At 42.5% G+C, this 27,488-nt stretch overlaps 1 protein-coding gene across 3 annotated transcripts in view; it reads right to left on the bottom strand.

The window, feature by feature from the left end:
- Nucleotides 1-27,488, bottom strand: part of MEGF10 (multiple EGF like domains 10) — a 109,810-nt gene that overhangs the window by 49,933 nt on the left and 32,389 nt on the right. For all 3 annotated transcript variants that reach the window (XM_038770597.1, XM_038770598.1, XM_038770599.1), the window contains 4 exons: nt 24,259-24,360; nt 21,465-21,565; nt 18,286-18,378; nt 7,091-7,337 (listed from right to left, as the gene is read on the bottom strand). In XM_038770597.1, the coding sequence (XP_038626525.1) occupies nt 7,091-7,337; nt 18,286-18,378; nt 21,465-21,565; nt 24,259-24,360 (543 nt within the window). The remainder of the gene's footprint in view (nt 1-7,090; nt 7,338-18,285; nt 18,379-21,464; nt 21,566-24,258; nt 24,361-27,488) is intronic.

The following is a 27,488-nucleotide window of genomic DNA, read 5'->3' as shown; positions in this document are numbered from 1 at the left end:
GAGGAAACTGAGGCACAGAGAAGTTAAATGACTTGCCCAAAGTCATGGTGTAGGCAAGTGGAAGATACAGGATATCTCTTCCAAGAAGCCTTCCCTGACTAATCTCTCACTTCCCCACCCTATTCCCTCTCCCTTCTTTATCACCTATGTACTTGGGTCTGCAACCCCTAAGCATTTTGATGCTCTTACAAGCCCTTAGGCACATGGGTCCGTACTCTTTATCTTAAAGAATTCCATACGTTTACCACCACTGTAGGGAGGTGTAGTTGCTTACGTTTGATTTGAATATGCCACCTTCAAATTTAAATGGGTGCTCCTAAACCCTGTTACTGGCTGTGGTGAACAATTACAATTCAGAGTTCACCCTTTCCCCTCCAATCTCCTCTCAAGCTGAATCTACCCAGACTGAAGAGTACAGATCTTTTCAGTTGATACTCATATCGAAGCTTCTCAGCCGCCCCCCGCCCTCTCCTCCCCCGCCCCCCCCATCATCTTAGCTGCCCTTTCTGGTCCTTCTCCACCTAATCATCACATGGCTTCTTCATCACACTATCTGGTGATGGATGGCTCATCATCATCATTAATAGTATTTCCTGAGTGCTTACTGTGTGGAGCACACTGTACTAAGTGCCTGGGAGATTATGACAGGGTTGGTAGACATCATCATGTACATGCAATTGGGATTCTTTTTTCCTAGGTGCATTACTTTACCCTTGCTCATACTGAAGCTTATCTGCCACTTTTCTGCCTAATCACTCAGTTTTATGAGCTCTTCCTGCATTTTTCCTCCACCTGAACAGCACTTCCTGAAGAATTTAGCATCATCTGTAAACCTGGAGATTTCATGCGGTACACTTTCTTCCGGGTCATTTATGAGGATGTTAAACAAATTTGATTCCAGCACCAATCTCTACGCAACTCCAAAAGTGGCTGTTTATCACTATTGCCTATTCTATCCATGACAGAACATTTCCTCTAATACTGTGATGACTCAATTTTAAAAATAATCTTAGGGGTAGTAACTTGTCAAAGGTCTTTGGAAAACCTAAATATATTTGTCACCTGGATTTGTGAGACACCATTTCCTCTGTCTGAAACCATGCTGTCTTTCCCCCAGTGGGTCGAATTTACCAATCTATAATTCTGAGGATCACCTTTTGGAATCCTTTATGCAGATGGGGGTTTCACTGTTGATCCAACAATCCTCCAGTACCGAGGCCATTTGCAAAGATAGCCTTTTCTGGCTCTTGCTAGTTTGGCAATTTCAATGCAGAGTTCTTTCAGAACTCTTGGGTGGAAGCCATCCAGTTCTGGGGATTTCTTAACGTCTGGTTTTTCCAATTTGGTTTAAAATCATGGGGGTGTTTCTTGCAATTTGATTCAGTTTCTTTGGCCTACTTAATACAGAAACACAATTAAGCTGGGGGAAACTCCTCCAAGTATACTTTGTTACCACTGTTTGGAAATAGAATATTGGGCAGAATGTACATTCATCTGACCCAGGCTGACATTTATGTTCTAATCTTTCTCAGTAACCAAACTAAGGAAGTCAATGAGCTTCTGTCATCGCCTTTTCATCCTAGATTGCATCTTTTATACCATGATCATCAAGTGGCCTCACTGATCCCCCTAGCTTTCTTTTGGATCTTGATATATTTGAAGAACCTTGATATATAAGCTTTGGCTTTGCTTGTAAGTTGCTCTTTGAGTTTCTTTTTGGGCCACCTATCTGTTTGTATCTGACTCACCATTATTTATGGACTTCCATATTCTCTTGGTTTGGCTATTCTCACCATTTTTTAAAGGATAACTTGTCCTTTATGCAAGGGCTCATAACCTCTATTACTCTACCAGTTAGCCATGAAAGGTTTTCTCTTTGGCCATCTGTTTTTGCATTTTTTCCCCCAGAGGTACACATTTCATTTGGGCCTCCAACATAGTGTTGTTAAATAGCCTCCGGATTTCTAGTATAACACTATTTTATAGCTACTCCTTTTAACTTTTTCTGGAATAAGATTCATTGTCTATCATAGTTACATATTCTAAAATTTAAGATCCTTGTGTTGGAACTTTTTGACTTTCTCTTCCTGACAAAAATATTATATTTAACCAAGTTGCAATCACCACTGCGGAGCAGCCCTCTCACACCTATCTACCTTTTGCCTGAGGGTCTGTTTCCTAGGATTAGCGGCAACATTTACTGAGTTGTACACTTGGTGCAATGCACTGAACTGGTGTTTGGGAAGTACAGAATAAAAAAGTGATCCCTCTCCCACACAAAGAGTTTACACTCTAATGGTGGAGACAAATGTAAGAACATTTACAATAGGGTGGTCAAAATAAATGAGTCCACACATACACGAGTGCTGAGGAGAGTGTAAATAAATTTCTAAGTGCTACAGTTGGCTGAAGGGATGATACAATCTTAGGGTGCTGGAAAATTCAATCAATGGGATTTAGTGAGCCTTTACTTGGAACAGCACAGTAGTTCAAAAGAGTAGGTATGGATGAGCCCAGCCCACAAGGAATTTACAAACTAGAGCAAACTTGATGAAACTCAACTCAAGTTGGAGTAGGAAGAATTAAACCTAGGATATTCTTTTTTAATTTTGGCTCTATGACTAGGTGTTTCAGAAACAGTCATTTATCCTATCTCTAAGCCTAACCTTCATTCTCTTCATGATGAGTTATTCAGCCAGTGAGTGTAAGGGTAATCGAAGGCTCCTACTATTACCATCTGTCCTAATTTTGCAGCTTCCCCAATCTCATATCATATTTCCTGCTCATGTCCTTATCCTGACCAGGTGGTTGTTAGAACATTGTGGTTTAACTTTGCAATTTTTCCTCAGCATTTCGTGTCTGGTAAGAGTTTTATGTTATTACTATGCCTCCCTCCCTCCCTCCCATGTGCCCATCCTGGTTTATTCTCTAGAGTTTAACACCTGGCAGCATTGCATCCTATTGATTTTTTTTGTCTCCATCAAGTCTCCAAGATGCCAATTATGCCAGGGTCCTCACTAGTTGCCAAGCATTCTAATTCACCCATTTCATTTTCTAGGCTGCTGGCATCCTTGTAGAATAATTTGCATCATTTGGCTTTCCTTTTCCACCAGTATCTATAGTAGCCGTCTAATTTGCCCTGGTCATTTTCCTCAAATACCCAATCTGAGTCCTTCCAGACCTTCTCCCCTCCGCCCCCCTTTGCTCCCACTCCCAACCCTTGGACTTCAAGCTCTCCCACTTGTTAGCTTTCCCCTAGTTTTTAGTTTTAAAACTCCTCTATCACCTTTTTTGGTTTTAGTGCCGTTGGCCTGCTGCCCATTTGACTCAGATAAAACCTGGCCCCTCTGTACAACTGCAGTTGTCCAAAAACATTCCCCAGTTCCTATGTATCTAAATCCCTCCTCACTGCACGACTGTCTTAGTTACACATTGAGCCTCTGGCTATCCTCCTGCCTGTGGGGTCCTGTTGGGGAACTGGGGACATTGCAGGGAATGCTATCCATAGCTGTGTGTGGGCTTCATTCTAGCAACATAAATTTGACCTCCAGGACTTCCCTTACCCCCATGCCACTGATACCACTACACCCGACTTCAACTGGTTCCTTCCAGTGAGCTTCTTCTACCTGCCTTGTGAGTTCCACTCCAATGAAACCAGCAGACAAGAAACCATGTGGTCCTCCTGGATGACACAAGCAGTCTAGGTGCCCAATTGCCACTTTGCTTGGTTTTGCCTAACCTTGTGGGAGGGTCTCCTCTAGTATGGGCCTGGGAGTCAGAAGGACCTGGGTTCTAATCCCAGCTCTGCCCCTTGTCTGCTGAGTGACCTTGGGAAAGCCACTTAACTTCTCTGTGCCTCAGTTGCCTCATCTGTAAAATGGGGATTAAGACTGATTACTTGATTATCATGTATCTACCTCAGTGCTTAGAACAGTGCTTGGCACATAGTAAGTGCTTAACAAATACCATAATAATTATCATTATTTAATCTAACCCTATGACTACTCAGCTGTGGGTGCATTACAAATTGATGAGCTCCTGTGGAGGTGGGAATCGTTCCTACACCTCTTTCTTGAGCGGTCCAAGATTGGTTCCCAGTGAGCCTGTCTGTCTGTCTCTCCGTCATCTTTTCTGATCTCCTTCTCCCTTGCTACCTGCTTTCCTGCTTCTCCCCTTCCGGATCACCTACTCACTTTGATTGATACCTTTTAATCAAATGATAGCCACCCCGCCCTCAGCCCCACAGCACTTATGTCCATTTCTGTAATTTATTTTAATGCCTGTCTCCCCCTGTAGATTGTAAGCTCCTTGTAGGCAGGGAACATGTCTACCAACTCTGCTGTAGTTTACTCTCTCAAGCGCTTAGTGCAGTGCTCGGTACAGAGTAAGCACTTATTAAATACCAGTGATTCTCTCCTCCCTTTCTCACAACAATAATAGTACTAATAGGCGTATTTGTTAAGCATTTACTACATGCCATGCCCTGTGGCAGATACACTACAGATTCCTTTTTCACATGGGGCTCACAGTTCAAAGCAGAGGGAGAAGAGGTATTTAATCTTCATGTTATAGATGAGGAAAATGTGGCGCAGGGAAGTTAAGTGTCTTGCTCAAGGTTCAAAGCTGGCAAGCGGTAGAGCCTGGACTACAACCCAGGTCTCCTGACTCAGTCCCAGCCCTTTCTACTAAGCCATGTTGCTACTGGGCTCTGCCTGGATGGCTTTAGGAAATTCTTCTTCATATCTAACAGAAATAACTCATGTGGCAGTGTAAGCCTGCTTCTTCTCATTTGGGCCTCAGAAGAGATTGAGAACAGATGATCATCATCTTTATATACATAAAGACAAACAGGGTGGCCTCGTGGATAGAGCACAGGTCTGGGAGTCAGAAGAACCTGAGTTCTAATTCTGGCTCCACAGTTTGTCTGCTGTGTGACCTTGGGTAAGCCACTTAACTTCTCTGTGTCTCACTTACCTCATCTGTAAAATGAGGATTGAGACTGTGAGCCCCATGTGGGACAGGGACTGTGTCCAACCCAATTTGATTGTATCCATCCCAGCACTTAGTACAGTGCCTGGCACATAGTGAGCGCTTAACAAATACTACAAAACAGGGGCACTAAAATGTTCTTCTGGCATCCCTTCCCTGAAAGAAATAACCCCAATTCCTTTACCTGATTCCTCACGGATCTTTGCTGAACCACCACTCCAAACTTTCTACCAATCGCTTCAGTGGTGAAGTTGTTGGAAACTCACAGACACAACTGAACAATTAATGAATTTGAAAGGACCCAGCCATTTCTCAGAGGCAGCTCATTCTAGATTATGTCTGTCTGTTATTTTCTCACTCTATAGGCAAAGATGAATCATGTTTCCTGGAAAGGTTTGTCCCTAACATACCACCTTTTTCCAGATTTATTTATTTGGTATGTGAATGTAATTTTCACATACAAACTATTTTTCTCTCGTGCCCTCACTTTTTATTTTGGCTAATTCCACTTAGCTTTTCTCTTGTTGCTATAGCAAGGAGGTATATAAGAATGGAAATACAATAAGTTTAAGCAAATGGGAAAACCACAGAGGTGAAGAGCTTTAGCAGAAAACATTTGTTTCCGAAAGCTTCAAGTGTTTTGTGGATTCACCAAACTGTTAAAAGGTATCCATGTACCCAATCTCTGTGATAACTGAATTTTTGTACGGTATTAAAATGTTTTCTTTAAAATCGAAGTTTCAAAACATCACATCATTCCATTCCAACACACTCCCACTGCATCCTGAGACACTCAGAACTTTCAGGAGAATGTCCTTGGACACTGTCACACAGGTTCAGACGCCTCAGAATGCAAACAGAACACAAGAACAGGCAGAAAGGTGTTAATCTAAAATATGACCCTCAGATCTACTAGGTGAACCAAAAGAGGACACCAAGCTATGCACTGGCAGCAATACCTGCTTCCCTATTTTAATTACCCACAGTTCTAATAATAGCAATTATGGTATTTGTTATGTCCTTACCATGTGCCAAACACTTGCTACAAAATAATCAGGCCAGACACAGTCCTTGTACTACATGAGGCTCACAGTATAAGGGGGAGGGAGAACAGACATTTATTGCCCATTTTACAGATGAGGAAACTGAGGCACAGAGAAGTGAGGTGATTTGTCCAATGCCACACAGCAGGCAACAGTTAGAGCTGGGATTAGAACCCAGGCTTCCTGAGACCTCCAGATACCCTCCCACTTTTGCTACACCATGTGTCTTCATTACACAATTTGGAAAGAACCTGGAAGAATTAAGGAACATTCTTTCCACAACATAAGTCTGTATTGGCATAACATGATCCACACAAGTTAGTACAAGTAGATTGGAGTGAAAAGAAAATGGTTGTGTTTTCCAGCCTCTGCCTCAGCCTTGTAGTAACTGTAGCATACAGTATTATGTGTTTCTTAGTTTCTGCAACTTTACAGTATTTAAGACTATAAAAGAGCCAAGAGTGACAAAGCTGTAAAGTGTTCTGCTAATGGTGGACCTATTAACATTACGGAATTTGAACTGAAAACTGTCAGGTGTGTGGTACCTTCAAACAATCTATCATCAATTCATTAATTCCCAATGAGTTACTACAACCTGATTTTCCCATAACATAAGATTCTTCAGGAACATGCCCCTACACCCCCTCCCCTCTTAGAGAACACAGGAGAGCTTCCTGTATTTTGAGAGAAAACTCTCACCTCCCTTTCCCCAACTCCCCCAATATGGTCCAGGTGGGAATGTGCTTCTGAGAAGGGGCTACTGGGATCATCCATGACCCTGATTCTCACACCACAGTTCTAAGAACTGATGATGAAGGAGATAGGAGAGAAGGCAGAAAGATAAAGGGGCAGTGAGGAGGGAGGGGGAGAGGGAGAGAGAGAGGGAGAGAGGGAGGGAGGGGGAGAGAGAGAGAGAGAGAGAGCGCGAGAGAGCGAGAGAGAGAGAGCGAGAGAGCGAGAGAGAGAGGAGAAATGCAGGCTCTTGGGGCAAACGAAAAGACTTTTGTGTCAGTGTACTAGCAATATGTGGCATTTCTCTAGCCCAAGCCAGCACTTACAAAGCTCCGGTATAGCCAGGTGGACACCGGCATTCTCCAGTCCTGTGATCACAAGTGGCTCCATTTTGGCACTGGCACTTTTGATGGCAATCGTTCCCATAGGTACCCTGGTCACAGAGCTCCTCACAGCGCCAGCCCTTGAAACCAGAGGAGCAGTGACAGGCTCCAGTGATGGGATTGCACAGGGCTTCATGTTTGCATTGGCAGCGGCTGCTGCAGTGAGGTCCCCAGTGATCACTGTCACAGGCTTGGGTTGGGAATAGGGAAAAAAGAACATTAAGGAGATAATTAATCACTTCCTTAAGGCAGAGACAAGCACAGTAGTTTATCTTTTAAAAATGCATCACTCTTTGGTTTCTTGGTTCATCAGGACCCATTAGAGGCTTGATTTCTAAAATGCAATGAAATCCCTCTAAAGACCTTGGAATGGTTAAAATCAATTGGCAAGAAAGTACAAAATTCCCAACTGTTTCACATAACCATCTCATAGAGACTTTCATTCCACTCTTAATGAAACGGCATCATTATTTTTAACTGGCATATATTTACTTATTATCTATCATTACACTTGATAAAATATATATTAGGTACTAAGAATTACAAATCTCACTAGGCAAGATACACCCATTACTTTCCAAAAATTAAATCTAACTTCAACTAGTCTTTCCAAACAGAACACTGCCAATGTTCATATTTCTTTACCACATTCTATCTTGTTTTATACCTTAAAATTGTTCAGGAAACAAAATGAATGAATTTTCATTTTGACCAGCTTTTTCATTGTTACTTGAATGCAGAGTCCTTTACATTTAGCAAATATTTCAATCAGTTCAAGGTTTGCCACCCTCTACTGGAAACAATTAAGCAAAGGCAAAGCAGAGCTCATAAATGAGACAAGCTATGGTAATACAATCATCAAAGAAAACCACAAAATAAAAATAACCAAAATTACTGCTGGCAAGAGTAGGACTCCCCCTGACCCTACCTTCAGTTCCTTAAAAGAATAAATTTGAATACAAATCTTCCTTTTACCCAACACAAATATTAACAAACGTATTTGGCAATTCCAATACTTGTGAGGTCAGTTAGAGCAAACAAGTTACCCAGATTTCTTATTTCTTTAGAATCACACAACTTCGGGGAAAGTAAAAATAATTAACTTTTTAAATTCCATAAAAAATCAGGGCTCTTTATGGTAAGAAAGGACCTTAAGATATTTATCACCTTGCCCTAAAATATATCTAAACCAAACCAGAAAGAGGAAAGCCAATTCTGCTTCCAAAAATCTTCAGAAACAAAAATTTTACCATTTGCCTTTTCAGTCTTTAAACAATACATCTCGTTTCTACATTTCACCACTCTCAGCAGCCAGAAATACCTCACTCTCAACTCTCCCATCTTTGACTCATTGTGCACATCCTTCCCCATCCATAGATCACCTCCCACCCAAAATCTGCTAAATCATGTCCCTTCTCGACTTCAAAACTCTCCTACAAAAGCACCTCTCCTATGAGGCCCTTCCCAACTATCCCCCCACCTCCCTGTTCAGATAATGCCAATGGCCACCCTAAGCACTTATGTTTATATCAGTTGCTGTATTCCACTTGTTTATTCACCTTTTGCTGCCTTTTCTTATTACCAGTTATAGTTATGTTTTCTCTCATTCTCACTATGTGTCTTCTATTAGATTGTAAGTTTCTTGAAGGCAGAAATTGTGTCACCTGCTTTTATTGTAAGCTCCCAAAAGCCTAGTATAGTGCTCTGTACACTATAGGAACTCAATTACCCGTGATGATGAAATGCTTTCTACTGTAGTCTTTCCTCAATCCCTTTCATGGTATCTTACATGCATTTCCTCTTGTACTACTGTCATGTAGATGAAAGACAATTGCTCATGGACTTCCTTTTTTTTTTTGGTAGTTGTTAGGTGCTTACTGTGTGCCAGGCACTATAGTACATACTGGGGTAGATACAAGATAATTGGGTTGGACAAGACCCCTATCTCACATGGGGCTCACAGTTTACAGATGAGGTAACTCAGGCCCAGGGAAGTTAAATGACTTGCCCAAGGTCATGCTGCAGACCAGTGGTGGGGCTGTGACTAGAACCCAGGTCTTCTGACTCTCAGGCCTGTGCTCTTTCCACCAAGGCATGCTGCTTCATAATAATCTTATATTGTCTCACTAATAAATCACCCCCTAAACTTTCCTGCCCCAGTATCCTTAGCCTTTCCTCATACAAATGATCTTGTAACCCCTTAGTCCTCTTCACTACTTGTCCTCAGCAAGCTCTCCAAATTCTTCTTTCTCTGATATGGGATTTAGTTAAAAGGGTTTAGAGCAATAGAATCAATCATCCCACATTTCTTCCTGCTAAATGAAGTTGGAAGATTTTGCCAAAAAAAGCTATTTCTGCCAATAATGTATTGGAGAATTGATGTAGGATAATCTCAACATTTGTGGAGGATTAAAAAAAGCTGGTAGCATAGGAACAAGAGTTCTGTTTTCTTTGTTTTTGGTGGTGTTGGGGGAATTTTACAAATTTACAGATTTTTACAAATCCTTTTTACAAATACAAATCTTCTGGGCAATAATGGGACTGAAGCCATATGTTTTATACTGAAGAGTAAACAGAGGTGCACTGAGGGTCTCTCATTAGTGACCATCTTTCACTTTCTCATCAACTATCTCTTTGGGGCAGAGCAGCCAGGCAGAAAACAAACCTGCTTTCTTGAGTTTGGACAAAGCAACCTTGAGACACCTCCCCAGGCTAGAAATTACTCATTGTTCACTCTGAGTACTCAAATAAAAAGAATAGTGGTCTTTTAAGGAATTTCTTCTTAAATGGCTGTCTCAGAAATTTCCTAAGAGCTATGGCACGCTTTGAAGCGACAGTTTCTGCTTGAACTGTCTTTCCCCCAAGGTCGCTAACACAAATATTCCACAATGTGGATATTGTGCATCTCTGTCAGTTCTGAAGGTTAGAAAGCCTAGACTGACATGGGGTGTTGTCGGATTCCCTTCCTTTTTCCTCTCTTCTTCCTTGTTTGGCTACATCCACACAAATGGGGTTATGTTCATGCCAATAGATTGTAATGTTTATCTCACAAAAGACTGGTTTCTTTCTTCACGACCCATACATAGTTTAACGTAGGCTCAGAGTGTGTGTTGAGTCTGCTCAGTGGCTTCTTAGAAGACCAACTGTCCTGAACTGAAAGTCTTATGGATGTGTGAGACAAAATGCCTTTGTGCAACTGAACTGTAGCCACCAAGTTTATACTTACTAACACCTCATTTTAGTTTTACATGATGAGATAACCATAAAACCAGTGGTGTAGGCACTCCCCTTATAAATATATTAGGAATGATGGAAAATAAAGTTCTGTCAGAAAAAAAAGAATATTGATATTGGTTTATTTATTTTTGGCTCAAGACCTGCAGGTTGAATGATTTTACTTATAGCTGGACGTGTGATATCAGATGCAACCCACCAACATTCACGCAGATAGCAAAATCTTCCACATCACAGTGGAAGAAAGATTTTCAATTCAGTTTTCAGTTCAAATTTGACTGAAAATCTCTGGGGCTACATGCTCTGAAAGACCTGGCCCCGGGTCTTCTCCAGAGGCTAGTATCCTTTAAGATTGACCTCTGTGGCCTTCAATGTTCATACAATCAATCAACCAATGGTATTTATTGGGCACTTTGTGCAGGGTACTGTACTAAATGCTTGGGATAGTACAACAGAGTTGGTAGACACGCAAGGAGCTTACCTTCCAGAGAGGGAGATGGACATTCAAATAAATTAGGGATAGGTACATAAGGGCTGTGGCATGGAGGGTGGATCAGCTCTTTACTAGTTTACCTGGTCCAGAGAATACAGACCACATGGACTCCAACAGAAGGGAGGCTGTTCAGACCCCATCTAGGCAGAAGTAGAACAACTAACATGGGAACATGCAGGGCCATGGAAGGAGAGGTGCAGTGCCTGGGAGTGAATGTGGTCAGTAGAGACCCTGTTGAGGGCTGTGAGTGACGCAGAAATAATGTGCATCTCACATTTCCTGGCATTTTCTTATTTTCTTGCCAGTTTTTTATTCAATTAAAAGGTTGAATCCCAAGAGGAAGTAGGAAATGCCAATTGTTTATATTTTTAACCTGAAAATAATCCTCTCAAAGAGAAGAAGAGAAAAACTTAGGTGCTTTCACTGGCAGGACCCAAAGTTTCCCTAAAAGCAGGGTCAGGTGAAGCTCTGCTGTAGGTAAGCCATAGGGCTACTGGCTCGCCATTTAGCTGGGTGAATCCTCTAGAGAGAATGCCGCCCAGTGAGTGAGAATCAGGGCTATGCCAGCAGCTCAAAGAAAAGTTCCTCATTTCCCCTGAATACATTACTTAATCCTTGAGAAGAAAGCTTGGGATAGGAAATTCAAGATACTCATCAGAAATGCAGACTCAGCATGAAGAGGACCACAGTACCCAAAGCTGGAAAGCCATTTGGGGAATGTTTGTATTTATTCTGACTTCCTGGGAAAGAAACCCATCGAATATTATACATGTGAATTTCTCCTTTAGCCTAGTATTCAAAAAGGTAAAACAGCCTCCCAGCAAACTGGGTACTACTGAAAGGGAATCGGCGCCTCTAATTCAGTATTGTAAATTAGCCAGAACTAGCCTGAACTCAGCTCTAGGATAAGAAAAAGGTATAAAACTGGAGTTCTGATCCAGCGGGGACTGCAGGGGAAATAGGGTGGCCCCACCACAGCCCTTGCTGTTTCTTTGGTAGCCAGCGACCACGGCCCAGTGTTGCCCAATCAATTCCACCTAATGGGCCTGGGCTGCACCCTGGACCCTAAAGCCTGCTCACTCACCTTGAGGGTCTTTGCCACTTCCTCTTCCTTTCCCTGAAATTCCACTTGCCTCTGGGACAGTGTATGGAGGGCACCATACACTGGTGAGAATTTTTTCTCTCCCTTTCAGCACTGTTCAAACCCCATCCCCTCTTGCTTTCTAAAGACTCTTGTACCCTTCTTCCCACCCTAGAGGCCATCACCAATCACTCATTCTTTGATCACTCTTTTCTCTCTCTGCTTTCAAACATGCTCAAGTCTCACCCATACTAAAAAACCTCTCTCTTTCTCACTGCTCCTCCTAACCATCACCCCATAGAAATTTGGCTCCCATTCCTGCTTCCACCTGCTGCCTCTATTTCTTCTCCACCAAGTCACCCTCTTGACCCTCTACAATCTGGCTTCACTCCACTGAGACTATGTTCTCTAGGGTCACCAATGTCCTCTCCTTCCTAATCTTCCCTGACCCCTCAGGCACCTCTGACACCACGGACCTCGCCTCCTCATTTAGAAACATTCTCTAATTCCCTCTCTTCCTCCAAATGGCCATGAACCTGGCTTGATTACAGTACCAGGCTCTCACTGGTCTCCCTGCCTCCAGCCTTTCTGCTTTCCAGTCTATCCTTCACTTGCCTATTTGGCTCATCATTCCAAAATATCATACACATGTATCTCCAATGGTGACCCATTTGTCTCTGCATTAGAGACACTATCAGCTGTCTCCCTTTCCTCTCTCTCTCTCTCACTTTCTCCTACCACAGCCCTGCTCAAACTTTCCATTCATCCCAAAGTCATCTTCTTATTGTATCCTGTTCTCAACTTTCCTAACTCCATTCCCTGGCTCACATCATTCGTCCTGTCTAGAATTCCCTTCCCCTTCAAATCCGCCAATCCACTGCTCTCTCCATCCTCAAAGCATTCTTTAATTTCCACCTCCTCCATGAGGCTTTCCCTGACTAAATTTTCTCCTCCCCAGGTTACCTCATCTCAAAACTTTCACTGGAATGAGCACTTAATGAACACAGTTATACATACACACACACCCCACCCCCACACCCAGTGGCAAAACAGAACAATCCATTTCCATTCCTGTAGCCTCATAAATAGGTTGTCCAAAGAGATTTTGACAGTACAATGGATGGATTTAGTCACTCGCTCCAAGGGACAGGTTCAATTGGTCTTCTCTCCACTCAGATGTCATTGATCTGTCTTTTGTGCCAGTCAATACCCCTTTATTAGTATAATTGAGTTAACATGCATGTCAGCTCTTCCACTTGAATAAAAATGTTTGGGATGTGGTACCCTGTTCTGTCTAGTTTCGGGTGTCCTTCATCAATACGATGCTTCCAGCCTTGTGGTCATTTATCCACCATGATGTCTGGAAGGCAACGTATCTCACACTATTCAATAAATTTTTCCCAATTAAAACAAAAAGGTAAAATGTCAATTGCACTGTTCTATGGCCAGTGAATGCTCAGTAAACACTGATGTCTGGAAAAGGTCATTTTTAATTATTATTTCATATATACATATGACGGTGTCCAGAAGGCCCACAGCCATATTTTTTTAATGGTATTTGTTAAGTGTTGACTATGTGCCAGGCACTGTACTAAACGCTGGGGTAGATACAAGTTAATTTCGTTAGGCTCCCAGTCTTGATCCCCATTTTACAGATGAGGTAACTGAGGCACAGAGAAGTGAAATGACTTGCCCTAGGTCACACAGCACGCAAGTGATGGAGGCGGAATTAGAACCCAGACCTCTGTCTTCCAGGCTATGCTCTTGCTACTAGGCCATGCCACTTCCCTTATATGGGCAGGCAGCTGCAAATGCTCCCACTGCAGAGGGACTAAGAGCAATACAAGAGATCTTGTAGAGTTTCCTCCTCCTTATGCACACACCCCAGAAAACCCTTCTGTCCCCTCCTCCACACTCCAGGTAGTCCTGCCTTAGGCAATTCGATGGCCTTTAGGAGACCAGGTTGTTATTGACCTTTCTTGAGCAAGGTCATTAGATCAACGTATTTGGGGTGCACTTTAACTCAGTTCAGAAGTTGGTTCTTGTTGGGGAAGGAGGAGGCAGCTGGGTTTAATTTAATGCGTGACTTTACCAGCACGGAAGAAACTACCCAAGTCTTTTTGCATCATTTCCTACTGAGACAATCCTTATGATAAAACAGTTGTTCCAAGCTAACATTGATTCAAGTGCTGTGCAGAATGACTGTCTGCTTGCCTTTCCATGTCATTTTCCTGAAACCTGTTTTGGAGAGAGAAAAAGCACATGCTCTCTATGCCTAAAGAATTTTGTAGAATTTTAGGAGCTTCTTTCAGCATGAGGTAGAAAGCGCAATGAGTCAATAGTCTTATTCCCAGCAAATGAAGGTGAAATTTGATTCCACATGCTATTCATCCCCAAAATGTTATTACACAGTCCGGTGGACTTGGTTGTAACGAAGGACTCTTGTCTAAAGCAGTGAAGAGTTGGAAGATTCTCTCTCAAGACTGTTTACTTATTGTAACAATTGTTTTTGTGGTCTGCTTAATCTGGAATTTATTTTTGTTCTTAACATTATTCGATTTTTCCTGACTTAGATTGTAAGTCCTCTGTGCAATGGGGTCATTTTAAAAAACATTTTTAAGTGACTTCATTCATTCTACTTGCAAACAAAGAGGTGTCTGAAAAGAGTTTGGGGAGCAATCTAATGATCAAAGAGTGGTAGGAATTGGCTGGTACATCAAGCCAGAATGGATTATGCTCTCAAGGTTAGAAAATAGTAGGTTAAGGTTGGTTTCTCTACTAGAGTGATTTTTGCCTCTCTCTGGTCCTAATCAGCTCCTTTTAAAAGGCCTCTTTATGGCCACCTGCAAGAGATGAGAGGAGCTCTGTTGAAACCGCGGGGGAAGAGGAAAGATCTAGACTTTCTGCCCTCCCTTACCTGGAAGTAATGCTTCCAAGTCCTCAATTTGTTTCGTTTGTTTTTTTTTCTGGATAAACTGAGGCCCATCTCGCTAATATCCCCCTTTTCTCAGGTAGTTTCTTGAGCAAGTATAAGCATAAAAAAGTTCCACTCAAAGTTTTGCTGAGGAGGCAGGTTTTCCAATTCTGAGACATTAACTACCCTTGATTTTCCTCGTGTCCTAGCAAGACAAGGAGGGCCCTAAGCACTGGTCAAATTCTCGTTATGAATGAGACGAAACTCAGGCAGGCCGCACTGAAGTCTGATCAGAACATGTGGCTGACTATATCCTGGTAAGAACAGTGGCTCCAATGTGTTGCTGCCACTCAGCGAAAAAGAGAAATGAAAGTTGAAAGGTGTCATGACCCTGTGGAAGTCAGAGCCTTATCCCAGCATGCTCAGTAAGAGACATTTTAGTGGTTTACTATTTTTATCCAAGTCCAAAGGTGCTTCTGAGCCAATTCCACATCAGGGACAGAATTTACCAGAAATACTTTATTGCTACAGCCTAGCCTGCTGTTGGTTCAGTACAGTGCCTGGCACATAGTAAGTGCTTAACAAATACCATAATTACTATTAGACAGAGCACTGCCCTGGGAATCAGGAGACCTGGTTTCTAGGCCTGGTTCTGCCTGTAGGTGACTAACACAGGCAAAGTACTGCAACGAATACGTAAATAAGGGTGCACTTGGGCCATAGTGAGAACATGCCAACAACAGGTGAGATAGTGTGAATGATGCAGCCCATGCATTATAATCTAGTCCTCTGTTCAAGTTCTCGGTCCTGAAGTCTCAGGACCAAGGCCCATCTGTTGTTCCTGAGGGGAAGCACCATCATTCATTCATTCATTCATTCAATCAGATTTATTGAGCGCTTACTGTGTGCAGAGCACTGTACTAAGCGCTTGGGAAGTACAAGTACATCATCACTTACACCAGCACCTAGCATGTACTAAATGCTTACTAAGCAGCATGACCTAGTGGAAAGAGCACGGGCCAGGAAGTCAAAGGACCTGGGTTCTAATCCCAGCTCTGCCAGTCACTTGCTGGGTGACCCTGGACAAGTCACTTAACTTCTGTGCCTCAGTTTCCTCAAATGTAAAAAGGGGATTATATACCTGTTCTCCCTTCTATTTAGACTGTGAGTTCCGTGCTAAACAGGGACTGTTTCCGACCTAATAAACTTGTAACCACCCCAGCGCTTAGAACAGTGTTTAACATACACTGAGCCCTTAAAAAATACCATAAAAAAAAGAATACCATTACCACTACCTGGTCTGACTTGGGCTTCAGATCTGTGCTGAAAAGCAGTATTAGCATGGACAACTTTGTCTTCTCACACAGAACCTCTAACAAAGAGCACTCGGCAAAGGGAAAAGTCAAACATAGGCCTCGGGGCAGAATTTACACCTGAGGACCCTAGTCAAATGCAACAATTCTGAAATTTGACATGATTTGCCAGCAACTTGAGACAGCCAAAACTAGACTCTTGAGTTCCTTCCCATACCTAACCTTTCCACTACTGTTGACTCTACCATCCTCCTTGTTCCACAAAATCACAACCCGGATGTCATCTTTGAGCTATCTCTCTCTTTGTCTCTCTCTCTTTTCTTAGCTTCATCCTTCCTCTCCTCCCTTACTATCACCCAGGAACAAGTCCTCATCACCTCCCAGCTGGACTGTTGAAACCACCCCTACCCTTCTCTCTTCTTCAGTCTCCCCAAACCCAGCTGCACACATTATTTTTCTAAAACATCAACTGGCACACACCACCCCCTCAAAACCCTCCACTGTTTCTCATGTCTCACAAATGGTCTCAATAGCATAAACTGCACAGTGAAGAACAATGACAACCTGCATGAGTAACACTGGGGTTGAAAAAGATACAAGGGTAGCAACACAAAACCACATAGATGATAGAAACATTTTCAGATACAATCTTATGGAGAACACTGAAACAGTCCTGCAGAGATAAGTTTGGAGGAGGGAGTAAATGTCAAGGCTCTCAGGGTACTGCTAATTGGGCCAATTTGCTCAATCTGAAGCCCTCCGAATCTGGTTGTATAAAATCCTTGTTTGCCCTACAGGCCGGTTTGTGCCTTGAGAGATCCTTCTCTAAATATGGCTAGTACAAAAAGGATCCGACTATATACTCCAGGGATCTCCCAATACCACTGGGAATGAGGGCTGGGATCTCTCACCCCATCTTCTCACTGTCCCTCAATACAGAATGATTAAGCCCCCATAGTCATGGGGAGCACAAAGAGAAACTGACCTCCTCAAATCCGACAGACAATTACTCTCCCTGCTTAAAAGCCTTACTGAAGGCACATCTCCTCCAAGAGGCCTTCCCTGACGAAGCCCCCCTTTCCTCTTCTCCCCCTTCCTTCTGCATCGCCCTGACTTGCTCCCTTTATTCATCTCCCACCCAAGCCCCACAACACTTACATACATATCTGTAATTTATATTAATGTCAGTCTCTCCCTCTAGACTATAAGCTCCTTCAGGGCAGGAAATTTGTCTGTTGTTATACAGTACTCTTCCAAGTGTTTAGTACAGTGTTCTACACACAGAAAGTGCTCAATAAATAAGACTGAATGAATTAATTAATCTACAGCATCCAGGGATGGTTTCAATTCCATGTTTCAATCAACAGACATGGAAAATTGTGCTGGAATATTCTACACTCCCATAATATGACACCTCAGCATTACAGCCCCCGTCCTCCATGCATATCATGGATTTAATTTTTGTACTATATTCTGAAATACAAAACAAAGCCTATTTCAGACACTTGCAGCTGTTCTGTCTTTCCATTCCTCTCTAAACATCTATTCTTCATCATTGTACTCAAAATTCATAAGAGCAAATTTCACTCAAACTTTGCCAACAAAAATGTATCCTCTGGGTAAGACCAAACCTGGTAAGTTCAATCAACAAGAAATTATTCCAATAGAGTATCTAAGTGAAAAGGAGAGCCAGAACAGAATGGAGAGTCACCCCCTAGCTGCAATATTTCTGATTGGCCTTCAGATAGATTCATGGTAGATGCATTTCTTGCACAATGAATTTATTAATCGGTTCCTTTTCCCAATGGCCCTTGCTTTCCTGAAGTGCTTTCCTATGCACAAACACATATAAACACACAAACACTTAAACACCATACAGAATGATGTCTAAAAGAAGGTTTCACATTAAGCAACCTAATTCTACAAAGAACAAAATGACAGGAGTAGGTAGGAGAGCAGATCTTGAGGAAGCTATGTTCTGAAAATGTAAAACTGACTGAAGAGCAAACCATAGCTCTGGGGCAGTACTACTAAGCATTTCCAAACAGGCAGGGCCGTACAGAGCAAACAGCCCAAGACAGATAGAAGCAGGTGCAAACTTACCACTGGAGCAGTCAGGCCCACCCCAGCCTGGTTCACACTGACAGGTGTTGGGAGCGACACAGCGACCATGGACACATTTATCAGCACAGTGGGCTGGCAGAGAAATAAAAATGAATCCAATAAGGAAAGTTGGCACTAAGAAACAAAAAAACAACCTCCACAATACAGCTGTTTCATATCCCAGTCTCAAATATTACTTAAAACCAAAATGCATGTTTACCCATTTCCCTCAATTCATTCCTCCACCACAAAATTTCCCTTCATTTCAAAATCTTGAAATGAGTTCCTTTCATACTGCTACTCAAATTGCATTTCCTGCTAAGTTAAGATATTTGAAGGAAGCTGTCTGATATTTTGTTTTGTGCGCTTCAGCAGCAGATACCCAAGATTCTCTGTATAGGACAAGGCAGGGCCAGGTCATGTATGGATGTTTTGTGAACAGCAAAGAGAGATTCTCTGTATCTGAGGCACTGCTTTAAAACAGCAGGAGACTCACTGGTGTGTGTCAATTATAACTCCAAGTCACTACTAAGTGCTTTGCTGACATGGAGCTCTGAGAACAAAGCCACCTAGCCCTTGTGGGTTTTCTGATCCATTCCTCATTTCCATTAGTATACATTTTTGTTGTGATCCCCTAACTCGGAGTAGAGGTGGGGCCTGGGACACTTGTTGCAGACATGAACTAATTCTATGGAAAATGTTTTGGCACAGACTCTTTAGAAAATTGATTATCAAATTAGAATGGACACAGCACTGGGACAGGATCTCGTGTTCTAGCCCATCCCCCTAGAGAACACCCATTTAATCAATCAATGGTATTTATTGAGTGCTTACTATGTGCAGAGCACTGTACTAAGCACTTGGGAGAGTACAACAGAATTGGCAGACATATCCCCTGCCCATAACGAGCTTACAATCTAGAGGGGGGACAGACATTAATATGAATGATTTATAATATATAATTTAAAGATATGTACATAAGACTGTGGGGTTGGGGGTGGGGTGAATATCAGATGTCCAAAGGTCACAGATCCAAGGGCACAGATGATGCAGAAATGAGAGCAGGCTGGGGAAAAGCGGGTTTAATCAGGGAAGACCTCTTGGAGAAGATGTGACTTTATAAAAGACAAGCATCCCTGGATTCTACAGTTTGGGGCTACTGGGGTTCTTTGGCTTCCTCCTCCCTTTGCCTCCTGACTATACCAATACCTCTTTGGGAGGCATACCAAAGCAATATTACCATTCCAAGAGGCCGGGATTAGGAATGGGAAGGCCACCCAAAGGCAACAACCAATGGAGGAGCAGCATTGTTGGGTAGGGATTGTCTCTGTTGCTGAATTGTACTTTCCAAGCACTTAGTACAGTGCTCTGCACACAGTAAGCGCTCAATAAATATGATTGAATGAATGAATGAATCAGAAATTTAAAAACGAAAAAACAAAAACATTGCCTTCTGTAGATATTCACGGCAAGCTGCCAAACCCTCCAGCCTCTGCCACAAAGTATCTAAGACGTTCCAGCATACTCGGGGAATGGCAAACATGAGAGACCTACTAGCCCTTAGTACCACATAGCTTGCAATCATCATCATTATCAGCAACAGCACTTACTGAGTGGATACCAGGTTATGGATGTGTACACACCCCACAGCACAGTGGACCTAAAGGCACCGATTCTATGCCCAAGGCTAGTTCTTGGGATCCAGGATTTATTTTTTTTAATGGTATTTGTTAAGCACTTACTACGTGCCAGGCGTTGTTCTAAGTGTTGGGGTAGATACAAGGTAATCAGATTGGACACAAGTCCATGTCCCACCTGGGGTTCACAGTCTTCATCCCCATTTTACAGATGAGGTAATGGAGGCACAGAAAAGTGAAGTGACCAAGGTCACTCAGCAGACGAGTGGCAGAGCTGGGATTAGAAGTCAGGTATTCCCGACTCCCAGACCTGTGCTCTATCCACTAAGCCAAGAGTTGTGGGTCAAAATGCACAGCCTGGTCAGAAGGGGCTAGGATAGAGGTTATTCTCTCCCTGGGGTATATTGGGTATCTCAAGGGCTCTTCAGATTGTGACAAGATCAAAGGATGCAAATATACCCGGGGAGGATCCCTTCTGAATACAGGCCAGTCTAGATCTGTACCTCTTAACAGGAATAATGAAACCTACCCAAAGCACCTCCAAAGATTGTTTTGTAGATACCATGGCGGGGGGGGGTGGGGGGGTGGGGGTTGTACAGGGCTCTTTACAAATAATAATAATATTAATAATTGTGGTATTTGTTAAGCACTATGTTCCAGGCTCCGTACTAAGCGCTGGGGTGTATATAAGCAAATTGGGTTGGACACAGTCCCTGTCGCACATGAGGCTCACAATCTCAATCCCTATTTTACAGATGAGGTAACTGAGGCCAGCAGACAAGTAGCGGATCTGGGATTAGAATCCAGGTCCTTCTGACTCCCAGGCCTGTCCTCTAACCACAGAGTCCCAAGAGCTCTTTCTTTTTTCTGCTGAAGAGATATAAACTATGTACTTTGCAAAATAAGCCCCAAAAGGAATCCAATCAATTACTATAAATGAAAAAAAAAATCATACCAGCAGTTTTTAGTAAAGGTCACATTGTGAGTTTGAGTTTTCTTTGAGAAAAGGGCTGAGCTAGCAATTTCCCAAAGTTTGAGCCTTAATGTGATTGAATCTTTAGTACAAAACATATTTGCCTGTAAGTTAATTAACTGAAGCAAAAAGATTGGCTTAGTTATTTTGCTCTAATTAAGGATAAGAGCATGAAACTCACTTTAGAGGATCAGGCGAAAAGGTAAAAGACACAAAAGAAGAGCAACCCTGGGCTGGGTGAGAGAGAGGTCGGGGGTATCCAGGCTGTATTATTCAAGGGGGCAGAACTCTCAGGTTACTAGAGGTTGAACTCTTCCGCCTGACATCTCACCATTTGTCACACGTGTTTCTGAGCTTACTCTAGATTCCACAACCTAGGCTTCCATAAGTATCACCTCATCAGGATTGGGAGGCAAGGCATTGCTGATATGTTGCATTTTTAGTGATGGAGGCACATCTTATCTCCCTAAACTTAGCTCTTAGTACGGTTCTCTGCATACAGTAAAGGCTCAATAAATACTATTGATTAAATAAAAAGACTCTCGATAGTATAAAAAAAGTTTACTTACGAATACACATGTCCCTGCTTTCATAAAACCCAGGACAACACTGGGATTTACGCCTGTACATAGTTTTTTCTCCATGTCGGTAGGCTGTACGATAACTGATCCTATGAAAAAAATGAATATTGATCAGTATACTGGGGATACATATGCAGTTTTAAAAGGCAGTTTAAGACTATTTCATTCTTACTATGGTGCAGCATAGAAAACACAAACTACTCAACAACAATTAAGAATAGATATACAATTTGCTTCTTGACAAATACTCTAGTAATGAAGTGGTGACTAAATTCTGACATTCCCCTAAATCCACCTAAAGCCTTCGTCAAGTAGTAGAAAACACTGAAGTTGATCCAGGAAAACTGACTTTCCCTACCGTGCTCAAATTCAACTCCTTGGGAGCCTGTTTTTACAGAAATTTTTCTCTTTCTCACTAGCCAACACTTTTATGAAGCACAGTATGTTCCCAAAGGAAAAATTCAGAGAACTGACTCTAAAACCTGACCCACCCCAGATTATCACTGCAGAAAGATTATTTTTGTGAACACCAAAGGAATTTTATATCCGACCAACTCAGAGCCAACCATCAGTCGGCACCAGGATACGTAACTAATTGAAAAGAACACAAGGGAAATCCATGCCCCAATGAAAAGAATACTCATGAAAAGAGCACAACCCAAAAAGCCATTCTTTCTCTAATAAAAATAACTCACAGCTCACTCCCATACTAACTTTTCTCTAAAGGAACTCATTGTCTTCCACATTAATTTGTTTATATGTGAGTGGGTATGTACATAGGGAATTCATATTTTCCGTAGGTGTCACTTGCAGGTCACTACTCCTTCAGCTTCTATGGTCAGTGTTTTGTCGGTTTCACCAGGAAGCTTCTGTTCCATGCCAAAGGAGAATTCACCTAGAGCTGTTTTCCTGATTTTCTCCAAGCCTTACCTTTAAAAGGGTCACTTTATTCTTGACTGGTGAACAGCAGGCTGGACTCTCAATCTTTGTATTTCTCTAAGTAGTCTAGTGTTTAAGATTTGCTTCATTATATCTTGAAAATATTTCTTCTGCCTGCCCTTTTTAACGGTTTCCCCATTTTGATCCACCATGGAGCAGCTGTTTGGGTATTTTGGGGCTGCTCATTCCCCTGACATGTCTTGCCCAGCCATCTGGCTATGAGTGCTATCTCAATGCTAGTTGACTGACTGTGTTCCAGATCTTATTGTTTGTGAGTCTCCTTTTCATTAGTTAAGTACCTCGATGTTGATGAAACCGTGCTACAAATTGGTTTGGGCATTTACGGTAAGTCCAGATTCATAGCTCCAAGCCTTCACTTTAATGTGAGGTTGACGGCATGTTGGCATCATATTTGCCTGTCAGTCTCTGACAGAACACGGTGCCCATCTTGATTTGGTTTTCTGTTTCTTTTTGTCTATCCTTGTGCCACTGGACAGTATGCTGCCTCAGAGCACAAGCCAGTGACAACATTTAACCATGTGTTGCAGATGGAGATTCTTAGCTGTATGTAAGATAATAATAATAATAACAATGGCATTTGTTAAGCACTTACTATGTGCAAAGCACTGTTCTAAGCACTGGGGAGGATACAAGGTGATCAGGTTGTCCCACGTGGGGCTCACAATCTTAATCCCCATTTTACAGAGGCGGTAACTGAGGCCCAGAGAAGTTAAGTGACTTGCCCAAAGTCACACAGCTGACAAGCGGCAGAGCCAGGATTAGAACCCATGACCTCTGACTCTCAAGCCCGTGCTCTTTCCACTGAGCCATGCTGCTTCGCAGCCAGCTGCAGGCTGGAACAAAATGAAGGCTTTTTTTTCAGATAAGATCAGGCTGCAGCACTTTGCAAATTCTGCAAAGCAGGTCGCAACCATCTGCATGTTTTCTTTTGTACGTGGGCAAAGGTCAGACAAGCACCTTCAATTCTAACATGACCAGTTAAACAAGTAATTTTAGGATTTTGCTCTATTTCTCAGTGTAGCCAAACTGGTCAGCAGTTTTTGTTTGATGTGAGAGGCAACGGGCAGCCATTGGAGGAGGGGTTTCAGAACAACAATTTAGGAAGATTATGGAAGAGGGAAGAAACTGGAGGCAGGGAGGCCAGTAAGAAGGCTGTTTCTCCGGTCCGTTGGGAGATGATAAGGGCTTGTACCAAAGTGGTGGCAGTAAAAGTGGATCTGGGAAATATTACAGAGGGAGAGACAGACTAAATGTGGGAGCCATCAAAGATGACAACAAGGTTATGAGTTTGTAGGACAGAGAGGGAGGACTAAAAAGCCTGAACTAAACATACCACAAAATATAAGCTTTTGTGGGAATCAAATGGGGACTGTCCTTCCTTTTTTGTTTTTAAAATGGCATTTGTTAAGCACTTACTTTGTACCAGGCACTGTACTAAGCGCTGGGGTAGACTCAAGATAATCAGGTGGACATCGTTCATGTCCCACGAGGGGCTCACAGATGAGGTAGCTGAAGCACAGAGCAGTGAAGTGACTTGCTCAAGGTCACACAGCAGATAAGTGGCAGAGCTAGAATTAGAACCCGAGTCCCAGACCAGTTCTCTATTTACTTCCTATTGGTTCTTCGTTGCTAACTGACTTGGAAATAGTATATGTCTAATTTTCCCTATCTCCCTCCCTCTCTTCCTTTTTCTTCCTCCCTCTCCTTCTCTCCTCCCCCTCTTCTTTTCTCCCTCCTCGTTTCCTCCACATATTATAGACTACTCTATTTCCAGTCTTCAAATTAACCAAACCAACCAGCAATGTATATGAATGCTCATTACCTGTGTCGTGTACATTTAAACCAATTTAGTATGTCCGTACAACTGGTGTAGTAAACTTGATCGAAGGGGTGGGGATACGACTCTTGAACCGTAACCGAATAGCTAAAAAAAAAAGAAAATAGAAGTAGTTTAGACAAGATGAAGATGAAAGAGATTTGTTCTTTGAACATCATTTACATTTTGCATATTACATTCTGAGGATCTGCAAGCCCTTTACATACACTCAGTTTCAGCTATAACATGTTTTCATGGCATAAATTCGGTAGAGAGCATCATGAAGGAATTAGGGAACGACACAGGATAGTTTGGATACAGAATGCCATGATGTCAGAAGAAATAGTTTGTACATATATATGTGGCATTGGAACACCTGAGTACTAAGAGTACACCTGAGAAGCAGCATGGCTTAGTGGATAGAGCATGGGCCTAGGACTCAGAAGGACCTGGGTTCTAATTCTGACTTGGCCACATGTCTGCTGTGTGACCTTGGGCAAGTCAATTAACTTCTCTGGGCCTCAGTTACCTCATTTGTATAATGGAGATTAAGACTGTGAGATCCATGAGGGACAGGGACTGTGTCCAACCTGATTAGCTTGTATGTACCCCAGTGTTTAGTACAGTGCTTGGCAAATAGTAAGCACTTAACAAGTACCATAATAATAATAATACAGAGCAAATTTTCCTTAATGTGGGGTTTTGCAAGTAGGTAATCCTTGTGTTCTAGGACAACTAGGTATACGTTTAGTGAGTTGGATTTCATTTCTCCCATTTGACTGCAAGGAAAGATAAGTGACACTAATGCTATTTGACTGTCCAAAGTCACAGAGAATGTCACTGGTCCAATAGGAAACGGACCCCAGAAATACCTTCCCCAAGCATTTGCCTACCCATTTGTCTTCAGAGATCTGGCTATGAAGAGTGCATAAAATAACATTTAACAATAACCATAATGTTGTTTGGGCAAGTGGGCTTACTCAGTGCGCTTAATCACAGCAAAGGACATCATTAATGTTCATTAGCCTTTGGCATCATTTTTAGTTGCTGATCTGTTTCCCTCAGAGCCAGATCACATTTGTAGTTTAATAACTTTCAATTTGTTGTCATTTCTGTGGACCTGGAAAGGCACTGAATCTGCCTCTCATATCAGTGTTCTTTTTTAAAGGAAATAATGTCAGTGATCATTTATTAGGAATTAGAATAATAGCATATAGATACTGGTGTTTGACAATATCTTAAAGCCCAAACAATGGGCTCTACTCCCAAATCTAGAAGTTTTGCCATAAAACTATGGATCTCTTCTGCCTGGGAATCATCAGAGCTGATGGTTAAAAAAAACACAAAATGAAGTCTCATTTTTCTTTAAGAATTGCCATCAGAAGCCAGAATTCCTTCTATCCTTTTTTTTAAAAATCATACAGTAATTCTTTTCCCCAATTCAGAAGCAGGAAATGTGTGACATTTTTGCATTTAACAAATAGCAGTAAACACTGCAAATTAAATGAGCAGTGTTGTCTACTATTCTTTGAATGCTAAACAATAGCGATGCTATTTCCAGACCAAAATCCCATGCCCCTCTCACCCTGGCTCCTTCCTTCCATGCCTCCCTACCTCCTCCCCCACTCCTTCCCAACTCCCTCCCCTAGCCCAAGTCGGGAGGAGGAAAGACTTAGGGGAGACATTGGTTGCCAAGGCAACATACTAGCGCACAGTTCTCCTACCCCCACCCCCACTGTTCAGCTCCCACCAATGGAACAGTCTATTTCTCTAAAGGAAGCCCGAGACACTGAATTGTTTCAAACCCCAGATCTGTCCTTGGCACCTATCAAAACGCTCGGGCACTGCAGCGATTCCGATTGTGCATGCATTCTCAGCTCCAGCCTCTGCCAGCGGGGCACCGCCTTAGCCCTTGGGGGATAGTGCCAAAGGGCAGCCAAACCCCGGACCTCAATCGGTGGAGTGTCTGGTTGTGCATGGGAAGGAGAGTCTCAGTCAATTTGTGATCCTGAGGTGGTCTGTTTAGGGCATCAGAGGGGTCATTGTTAAGCACTTAAAATGTGCCAAGCATTGTATTGGGTGCTGTGGTAGATATGAGCTTGGACATAATCCAAAAAGCTCACAGTCTAATAATAATAATACTAATAATTATTACATTTGTTAAGTGCTTACTATGTGCCAGGCACTGTACTTAAGTGCTGAGGTAGATACAAGCAAATCCAGTTGAACACAGTCCCTGTCCCACATGGGGCTCACAGTCTTAATCCCCATTTTACAGGTGAGGTAACTGAGGCACAGAGAAGTTAAATGACTCACCCAAGGTCACACAGCAAACAAGTGGCAGAGTCCAGATTAGAACTCAGGTGCTTTTGACTCCCAGGCCCACGCTCTATCCACTAGGCCATGCTACAGGAGGGAAATGCATGGCACCAGTAAGCTTTTCTTTGTGAAATCCTGTCCTCGAGCCAAAAAGTGTGACAACTTGGTGAAATAACTTAAGGGCCTCTTTTCAATCAGTGGTATTTACTGAGCACTTACTGTGTGTGTAGAGCACTAATATATTTAGTGCTTGGGAGAGTAAGATACAATAGAGTTGGTACACATGATCCCTGCCCTCAAGGAGCTTACTGTTTCTGGAAGGGCTTAGGCAAGGTTCAAAGTAACTATGGTATTTATTAAGCATTTACTATGTGCTCAGTATTATGTGACCACTTTAGGAATCAAGAGATCAATCACTCAATCACAATTATTGAGTGCCTACTATGTGCAGAGCACTGTACTAAGCGCTTGGGAGAATACAAGATAACAGAGTTGGTAGACACATTTCCTGCCCACAGCGAGCTTACAGTCTAGAGAGATCTGTGTTCTACTTCTGGTTCTGTCTGCTGGGACAGTGCCACCCATGGTCAAGGTTTCTGACTGAAGAACCACCTAGGGACATTCCATGAGGTGGACCTGCCCATCAGGAATCCTGAAAAATAGCTGGTCAATGTGGGTGGTAAGGACCGCAGTGGTTACGAAGGCACTGCCTTTTGGGTCATGGCACAATATTAGCACTAAATGAGGCCCTGCACGTTAAAAACAAAACAAAAACAAAACCCAACCCCCAAAACCCAACACTGCACTTTGCAGTGTGTTGCACTGCTGCCCTCCCAACCATTCCCTCTACCCCAAATAATAATAAATCCCAGCGAGACCATGTACTAGCACTACAATAAGTTCCTCAGCACAGGTTC

The sequence above is a fragment of the Tachyglossus aculeatus genome, chromosome X2 (genome assembly GCF_015852505.1).
Source record: "Tachyglossus aculeatus isolate mTacAcu1 chromosome X2, mTacAcu1.pri, whole genome shotgun sequence".
Classification (NCBI taxonomy): domain Eukaryota; kingdom Metazoa; phylum Chordata; class Mammalia; order Monotremata; family Tachyglossidae; genus Tachyglossus; species Tachyglossus aculeatus.
Note: the sequence above shows the minus strand (reverse complement) of the source record. Positions and strands in the feature narration are given on the sequence as shown.